At 43.0% G+C, this 9,529-nt stretch overlaps 1 protein-coding gene across 1 annotated transcript; it reads right to left on the bottom strand.

Annotated features, from left to right (window-relative positions):
- Positions 1 to 2,742: 2,742 nt before the first annotated feature.
- heyl (hes related family bHLH transcription factor with YRPW motif like) lies at positions 2,743 to 6,619 on the bottom strand. The gene is made up of 5 exons (XM_038286845.1): positions 6,031 to 6,619; positions 4,267 to 4,333; positions 4,096 to 4,179; positions 3,908 to 3,989; positions 2,743 to 3,817 (listed from the first exon to the last, which is right to left on the bottom strand). The coding sequence occupies exons 1-5, from the start codon at positions 6,108 to 6,110 to the stop codon at positions 3,138 to 3,140; spliced, it is 993 nt and encodes a 330-aa protein (XP_038142773.1). The 5' UTR covers positions 6,111 to 6,619; the 3' UTR covers positions 2,743 to 3,137.
- Positions 6,620 to 9,529: the final 2,910 nt, after the last annotated feature.

Raw genomic sequence — 9,529 nt, 5'->3', positions numbered from 1 at the left:
GAAGGGAAGCCAAATATCTTCAAACTTGGATACCAAATCCAGTGGATTGTTGTTAATTTTTTTTAGATGTTGAATTTAGTCAATTAGTCTACAATAGGTCAGAACACCTCTGATGTCATCACCCTCAGCACGGGCTCCCCTCAGGGCTGCGTCCTGAGCCCCCTGCTGTTCACCCTGATGACATATGACTGCGTCCCCAGGTTCACCACCAATCACATCGTGAAGTTTGCGGACGACACCACGGTGGTGGGCCTCATCAGGGACGACAACGACCGGGACTACAGAGAGGAGGTGGAGCAGCTGGTGGACTGGTGCAGTGAAAACAGTCTGATCCTGAACGTGGAGAAGACGAAGGAGATCATCGTCGACTTCAGGAAAAACCGCCCCCACCATGCTCCACTGCTCATCAACAGCTCAGCTGTGGAGGTGGTCAGCAGCACAAAGTTCCTGGGGGTGCACATCACGGACAACCTCACCTGGACTGTAAACACTTCATCTCTAGTGAAGAGGGCACAGAAGCGCTTGTACTTTCTGCGGAGGATGAGGAGAGCCCGCCTGCCCCCGCCCATCCTCACAACCTTCTACAGAAGCACCATAGAGAGCATTCTGACCAGCTGTCTCTCTCTGTGGTGTGGAGGCTGCAGAGCTTCTGACTGGAAGAATGTGAGGAGGGTGGTGAGGACAGCGGAAGGAATCATTGGGGCTCCTCTTCCCTCCATTAAGGACATTTCATCACAGCGCTGTGTGTCCCGAGCCCGTAATATCATCAAAGACCCCTCACACCCCCACCATGGACTGTTCTCCCTGCTGCCCTCTGGAAAGAGGTTCCGCAGCATCCGCTGCAGATCCACCAGGTTGTGCAACAGCTTCTTCCCCACTGCCATCAGACTGTTGAACCTTTGATCCACAATCCGAACTCTGCACCTATTGCACATTATCGGGCATCAAATGCTGCTGAACTTTTAACTTTTAGCCCTTTAAATTGTTCATCTCATTGTATTTTTCAATAACGCATTTTTTGCACAAATGCCATTTTGCACTGAACCACTGCAACTTGCACACTGTCTCTTATCCTCTGCACTGTTCACACTTTGACCACTGCTGCACTTTTTGTATTTTTCTATAACTCGTGCCATTTGAAATATCAATGCAACGTTCATAAGCTGTATGTAACGCAATTTCGTTCTGTATGCACCCTGTGCATACAAAATGACAAATAAAGAAGTCTAAGTCTAAAAAAAAAAAAAAAAAGTCTAATAAAAATAAAAAAAAGCTTAAAATCAAAGTGAGAAAATTACCTTTTTGTCACTTCCCAATTTACTCATTTCCTCTTTGCCCTTCCACTTTCTGACAGAACCCTCCTTTTTTCCTCACTGAGCTTCTATATACCCTTTCCTCGCATGCACAGAACCCTTCTTCTTTCCCTTCCCTTCGTCTTCTCTGCTCCCTCTAAGCCTCCCCTCCCCCGTGGGAAAGCCTACACGATGTGAGTGTGGTTGTCCTTCCAGGAAGCTGTGGTGGTGACTCTGGCTCCCCTTCTCAAAGAATTGAATAGTGCCAACCAGTTTGTGCTTTTGTCCATAACTATGGATCTCTGTGTGTGAGTTTGTGTGAGTGTGCGTGCAGCCACTCTCCACGAACATTCCACCACCATACCGTCCGTCTGACCGCCGGCCAGCCGGCCTCGCACGAGAGCCACGCCGTCACTGCGGTCAGGTCCTGACGCCAAGCTCTGAATACTCACGTTACATGCACACACAAGCATACAATGGGGGCTGCACACCACATAAACAAAACTCTGACACACAAAGGCAGTGAAAGCACAAGGGGACTGGCTCAAGCACGCACTAGCACACTCACTCAAATAAACAGTGCACACTTTGCGGAACACACACATTTTTTGGACCACAGACCACAGACATTGCATCCCGAAGTAGATCAAAGCTTTGGCCTGTAATAAACACACACAAAACTCATCTCTCTTCCCTCCGGCGTGCAGCTCTGGTGAAACACAGCATGGCATTGTGGATTTTCAAGAGAAAACAACTGTTTGCAAATGCCATTTATCACTTTTCAGGGTTGTCTTAAACTGTATTCTTCTTTTTTTTTTCCATATAAGCTTTCACAGCCCCTCTCATCAACCTCTAACCCTCTCCCCTACCTCCCACCCCCACCCTGGTATTGAACGTCTATGCTGGATCAGTGAATCGACCACAGCCCTTCAGATCTATGCCTTTTGTTTTCCCTTCTCTCTATCCCTCCTTTTCTTTCTCTATTCATTGTTGAGGAGACAGTGGTGCAGACAAACAGAGAGAGAAGATATCCGCTGGTGTACCACAAGATTGGAGAGAAAGAATGGCGGGGAAACAGCAAAGAACATGGAGGGGGATATATTGGCTGATATGAGGGAGAAGTTAATTAGAGGGGAGCACCAATTAGAGGGCACAGTGATGGGTCTGTTTGCCTCACCGCGGCATCCCAAAAACATCACCATCTCCCACCATGTTTATCCTCTACTGCCGCAAGACCACAGCTCCCATAAGCCATGGCTGGAGACAGCTTACATACTCAAAGGGGTTTACGGCTGGGGAAAATGTTGGCAGTGTTTGCAGACATGACAGATATGGATAAAAGAGGAACACAGCGCTGTCTCTTTGCCATTCCTTTGCTCTCTGTGTTGACAGCTGCAAAAACACGCCCGCTATTAGTCATGAAGTCAGTGAAAGAAGGCAGAAACAGATACACAGGGTGAAGGCACTTAAACTTTATAGGGGTTGTTGTCAAACATTCTCTGAAAAGGAAAAAAAAAGTATTTAAATGTATAAACATTTTTTAAAAAAAGGAGATGAATCACAGCTCAAAGTTAAGTCAAAACTCAACCTCAACTTTTATTGAGGGAAACCATATATATATGGCTCTAGGGAACTATGTTTGTATTTGTCACTCGCAAACATGGATACAACTGAGAAATTCCTTCACATTCCTTCATATACAATTGTAATAATCTAAAATTTCACTCATCTTCTTTTATGGCTTTTGGAGTCCCTAAAAAGAGACAATGCTCATACATATTTGCTACATGGTGCAAATGAAAGGTCCGTGTTCACTTAACAGAGTTTGTTTGTTAGAGATTATCTTCAAAATGCTCCAATCTCAGTTCCCCATCCCTGCGGAGCCTTGGATGCTCCACTGAGGCTCCTTCTCTGGGCTGCTGGAGAGCCAAGAGATGCAAAAGGCCGAAAGGACACTTGGGGAGCGGCTGAAGATGATGAGGCGGAAGACGAGGAAGAGGGAGAAGAAGAGGAAGCAGTGGGAAGAGGTAGAGGTGAGGCACAGGTGGTGCTGTGTGGGGATGGCTGGTTTGGTCTGGAGGGGCACAGAGCGGGAGATGTTGGGAGGGAGGTCACTCTGTGGATGGGGGTCAGGGCTGTTGGGCCGAGGAGTGGGGGTATTCCCTGCTGGCAGCCAGCCAAGGGGGTGAGACGGAGTGAGGCAGATGATGGGTAGCTCCCAAGCAGGGCGAAATCCCTTCGCCCACTCGAGAAAGATGGCGAGGAGGGGGCAGGCGAGGCAGCACCAATAGGAGGGAAGGAGGTCCATGGCCAAGGGGCAAATGGCAAGGCAGCGGTGGGGGGTGACTGCAGGAGAAGAGGGTCCAACTCACTAGCACAGTGTGAGAGGTGAGAAACAAGGCGTGCTCCTATGGGGTCTGGAGACTCTCCCTCCAAGGAGCTAAGGTACCGCACAACCTCTCCAACGCATTCCCTAAAACCCAGGGTCCTGTAGTCAACTGCCAGAGCTCTTGCATCAAAATACCCTGTGATGGAAATCACTGTTTGATTAAAGGCTTTGTCAGCACAAAGATGTGCAATTAAATAAATTTCTAAAGATTTCTATTTGTTTGTACCTTTTCCTCCCATAGCATGTAGCAGCTTAAGATGGTCCACAGTCATTTGCAGAATTTCTGCTTTTTCCAACTTAGAAGAACCCTTAAGGGAGAAGAAATGGCACCTTTTTACTCAAAAGCAAAATGTTCAAACAACTGATAAGAGCATCAAATCATATCTTCTGTAGTTCTTTCATGTTGGAATCTACCTGTTTCTCAAAAGCACTCGGCACCAGTCTCCTCAGTTCTGAAAGGCTGTGGTTGATTCGGTCTCTGCGCCTTTTCTCTATGATCTAAATCACAAGAAGAGCAGATGGACTTTAACCCTACATCATAAGAGATCATGGCCTTAGAAAGTGAAGATCCAATGCTCCCCTTACCCCTCTTCTCTTCTTCCTTGCCAGAATCTGCGAGGCACTGCCTGGAGACATGGACCCGGTGACAGGACTGCATCATGGAGATAAAGTAAATTAAAAAAAATGGAAGATGGAAGAAAGAGAAAATGTGGTGACTCTGAGTCGCCTGCATCTTGTTGTTATTACCCTGCTTAATGTAACACAGGGAGAGGGATGGCGCATCAATCCCTTCAAAACTTATTGGTTTTTGGGCACAGAACAGTAAAAAAAAGATCCTTTTTTTTTGTGTTGTTGAATATTTTCTTGGGAAAAGCACTTTTAAGAAGATAATTATGTAGCCTCGGGGGCTATGCTTTTATTTTGCAAAAGAGGCTCCATCAAGCAATACTGAAGCTTTGGTCGTCCAAGTACAAGTGAGCCAAATGGATCAAGTTTGCCTGCAAACTCTAGTCTTACATGCCCTGAATGGGCTGCACAGCTTGGAGTCTTTCCTTCAAAACTGTCCCTCCAAATGCAAACTGCACTTCAATAATATTTGAACTTAAGGTGCTGCCAAATCAGAAGACTGTTTTTGTTTAGGTTGATTTTTGATGATGAAGGCCTTGGAAGAGAGCACAGTGCTCTGTTCGCAGATCACAGTGCAGTTCAAATTCTTCAAACCCACCAACCCTACCCCCCCTCCTTTTTGTTTTAATGGCTTCCTTTGCATTCGTGATCTGCCCAAGCCTTTTTATGTTTGCAGAGAAGTGTTGCAAAAACACACGTTCATGAATATTCCCTTTAATCCAGAAGTCTGTGAAATTCTCCGCCGAGGAATTTGACCAGTTCACCTAAAAACTGAAACGATTTAATAGTGTTACGTTCAGGGTAATTTTTCACAGCTTATCAGGCATTTTGCACGGCACTGAAACAACTTAGATTAATGACATGTGATTACTTGCGACACATTTACATTCGTAATCTTAAGTGTGTGGAAAAGTAATTTCATTCTGTGCCAACCCTAGAGCTTTGTATTTGCAAAAGCGATTCTTTAAGGAGAAAGAAACGATTTCATTATGTGTGAAAGAAGGAATAAAGCAATCTGTATTTCTACGGAACAAAATGTTGAGCAAGAAATAATAATTTAAACCTTAAAATAAAAAATATATTTTAAGATCAAGAGTGGCAGATAGTTCTAAAGACAAAATGCATTATATATTTGATCCTGCAGCTTCTATATTTAAAGGTTTTTATATGACAGTTTCAAATGCATGACATGCATATGTGAAATATGAATGCAACATGTTTCAAAAATAAAGTTTAAATACCTCGCCTAATGTTTTATGCATTGCATAACAAAAATGTCTTAATATGAATCCAGATTTAAGAAACTGCTTGAAATTTACGTCAAAAAAGGCCTCATGTAATATTTACTCTCACATATTGAAATAAAATCAGGATTCTAAAAGGTTTTTTTCAAAACACCATAATGGTTTTTAACTTGGAACTTTTACATTTTAATTGTTTTGATCTGATCATATAAGAAAATATGCCTTTCAGGGGAATTACTGATATAGATTTGTAGTTTGTTAAAAATAAAACATTATCACTGCTTTTTAAATCTAAACATGTTAAATACTGATACATTTCCCACGCTGTTTCAAGCTTAATGCAGTGTAGCACCCATTTCTCGTGTAGGGCATATTTGGAGCATTCCAGCATGTGTATTTAGCCTGTCAACACAGCAGAGTAATTTTTTTCTGGAGGAAAGGCGCTCCAGCCTCAGGTGTGGCTTGGATGGATGCTCACCAGTAGCTGTCTTCTTGCCCCACGTCGATGAACTCGTCTGTGTCCGAGTCTGGCGAGCTGTAGTCATGAGGTCTCTTCATTTTTCTTTAGCCTGTCAGTCCTTCCTTGGACAGATGATGATGACGGATGGATTGCTGGATTGATGGATCGGATGTTGACCACTGTCTCTCTCTCTCAGCAGAGGTAATGGGACTCTGATGATGATTTTTTTTCCTCTCTTGCACTGTCACTTCTGAAAGCTTGGTTTTTCCTTCGTTATATCTTGTCACTTGTGTTTTCTTCTTCTGTCCTCGCGTCGTCTGTTTTTTGTTTCTTGTGTCGTGGCTTCTTCATGTGCCCCCGGAGCTCTACTTCCTGAGCAACCCCCAAGGGCCCATGACAAGTAAGAATACTCATAAGCTGCTGTAGCCTTTTTACACAATCAGTGGCATCCAATCGTAGTCTATTCCTCTCTTATGTCTCTCTTGGCTCGCTCTCTCTGTCACAGCCACCCAATGACAAAGTAGGACTTTGGCAGTTTGGGGCAGGGTTGCCAGCCTCGGCGCCCCCGCCTCCTCTCCTCAGGCCCTCCTCCCTCCCTTTAATCTATCCTTCTCTGGCCTGTCACCCTGCTTCCCGTCTTCCCATCCTCCCATCTTTTCACCTCCCTACTCAGTCACCCTCAGTCAATTAGGCTCCAATCTTCCTATTTTGTTTCCTCACTTTTGTCCTTCTACATAGCTTCTAATTATGCTGCTTTGTCTGACAACGGTAGCAGCACCAAAGAGGAGAGTGAAAAAAAGGTGGGAATTAAGGAAGCATAGAAATTATCTACAAACTTAAAAAAGGTCAAGCGTAACCTGAATTAAAGTAGAGATATCATTTAAAAGTTATTAGAGGGGAAAATAGTTTATTTTTTTCAGTTTTCAAGCAGTTTTTTCTCAATGTTGGGATTTTTCCTTCAGAACATGGAACTTTGCATCAAGATTTGCATGCATTCAACTGAGATCCTGCACACTTTTTTTCTGTTTGAGTCAGCCCTGAGTGCATGCCAGTGTTTGCAGACATGAGGGGGAATGGCAAAGGGGTCAAGAGAGGAATCAGTCGAATGAGTGTCCGAACATCTGTGCTCTTCATCGTACAAGATAGCGCTCTTTATGCTCTCACATTCATGCAGGCACATCGATACACACACACGGCTCCTCGCAGCACTCGGTGCTGGGTTCCGCTGCCACCGTGGGAAGATCGCTGGTGCTGATTGCCATGGAAACACAAGGCCCAGGCGCCGGTTGTTAGGAGTGATGCCTGACTGACCCAGCACTGTGTGCATATGTGTGTGTGCAAGACGGAGAGAGGCCAAGTGGCATGCCCCCTTTAACACAATGCCCAGCTGAGTGTGGCTCTTCCTGCCTAGCAGACTGGAAGGGTGGGTTAGTTTAAACATACTACAATCTTTGTTGGGACTTTTTGAGCAAGTAAATTGTGTTGTTGTGCCTCAATATATGCCTATAAGGTCTATAGGTTTTATCCTTTGTACAGCGCATCCGTGGTAAAGAAATGTCCAAAAACCTTTAAAATACTTGTTTTCACAGACTCTTTCAACACAGGACATATCTTTGCTGCATTTCTTTATTTAAAATCCTGTGTGCAATTAGAGTGAAGGAGACCAAACTCTTGACAGTTTCAAATGCGTTTTACATTTTAAAGCAAGCATTCAGAACGGTTGTAGTTTTTTTCTCATACAAATGCCAAATGCTCTGAATTAACTTATGGATTTACCTTATATTGTTAAATAAAAAATTTAAAAAAAGAAGTTTTGTTTGCATTTGGGTTGATTATTATTTATCAAATACAATTTTTTTCTTTTAAATGTTCTGTCTTGGTCCACTTCTTTACTTGTCTTCATTTTATTATTGTAAAATTTTTAAACACTTCATGCATTTTTGCATCATATGTATTCTGACCAGTTGTGGCTCATTGAGGTCACCAGAGAAACCTATACTTGAGAGCTTTTGTATTTGGGAAGCAGACTTACTCTTTTTATTGATAATTGTTGACCAATAAAATGAGGATACAAACAAAAAGACAGATCATGCTATGTTGTTTTATAACTAATATAAAAAATGAGGCATTAGTAGGTATTTCTTGACCTGAATTTGACTTTTGTCTTCCTTAAATTGCATTTTCTCCTGTCCTTCCCATTTTGAACATGGGCTAAGTTTTTTGCAAATTTTATACTGCTAAAGTGTAAAGCAATAATTATGAACAAAAACTACGGACGATTTATTAACTTGAATGTTAAAATTCCTCCTGTTAGACTTATTTTGTTTGCATTTAGAGTCGCAGAGCTTATTTTGTAAAAGAGTTTGAAATGCAACAAATTCTTTGTTCTGGAATCTTTAATGTTTTAGCATTAGCTGCTGGATAATTCTTTAATATCTGTTGTTTTTAAATTTATATTTGTTTCAATATTATTGCTTTTTTGTTTTTTTCTAATATTTTTGCACATTTTTCTATTTATTTTAAAATTCTTTCATCTTCTTAAAAGCCGCTGAACTTCTGTCCTCCCTGCCAGCTTTATTGCATGTCTAAGGCAATTAAACCGAATACAAACAGGATCATTAGCGTGTGTTTTTGATATCCAAGTGTGAGTCATCAACATGGCCATGACCTGAGGGTGGTTTAAGGAGGGGGGGGGACTTGCAGTGTGCTGTAGTGTGGTGAAGTGTGAGTCAGGAAAGAGAGAAATCCTTTCTTCCTCTCCCGTTCTCCCCATCCTTTCGTTACCATTCACTGCTTGATTCAGATCTGGAACTCATTTCAGCTTCAGAAATCTGGAAAAAAAAAAAAAAACAACAAAAAAAAGAAACAGAAAGGCTGAAAGAAGAGATGCCTATGAAGTCAGGCCTTCAAGTCTTTGTTGTTATATTTATCACCCACCCTCCCATCTCTCCCCTTAGGCAGATTAACTTTCTTCTTTGCATCACCAGTGAATGAAATCACTCTGGTTTCCTTTGCTGCATGTCTTCTCGACTTCTCTGCGATGAAGAAAGTTGCAGGAAAAAAAGAAAACATGCAAGTGATGGAAAGCAATTAAGAAGATGAATGAATAAATAAAGGAATTGATTAATTGTTCCGTGGTGAGGGCAGGGGGTGCAAAATGGAAAGCTGATGGTGACCAGCATAAGAGGGACAGAGACGCGAGGGGAGCTGGCAGGGAACGGCTGGATGGAATTCTGGAAGATTTCTGGGGATATTGGTCAGCCACTTCAAGATGTCCCCCTCCCATCCCACCAAACCACAACAAGGCAAAGGCCCTTATTGGAATTAACAAGCTCATACTTTTACAATTTGCGCACACACGCACAGCACCAGTACATACGTGTGAAAGTTCAGTGACACAGACACAAACACTCACACACACAAGTTTGAGAGCTTCATATAAGCACATGCGCTGGTCCGTCACGCAAATGTGGACAGTTCTTTGCCACAATTTATAAGCCCCAAACACTCGGCTGCA

Source organism: Cyprinodon tularosa, unplaced genomic scaffold, assembly GCF_016077235.1.
Source record: "Cyprinodon tularosa strain WSP-4 unplaced genomic scaffold, ASM1607723v1 ctg230, whole genome shotgun sequence".
Classification (NCBI taxonomy): Eukaryota; Metazoa; Chordata; class Actinopteri; order Cyprinodontiformes; family Cyprinodontidae; genus Cyprinodon; species Cyprinodon tularosa.
Note: the sequence above shows the minus strand (reverse complement) of the source record. Positions and strands in the feature narration are given on the sequence as shown.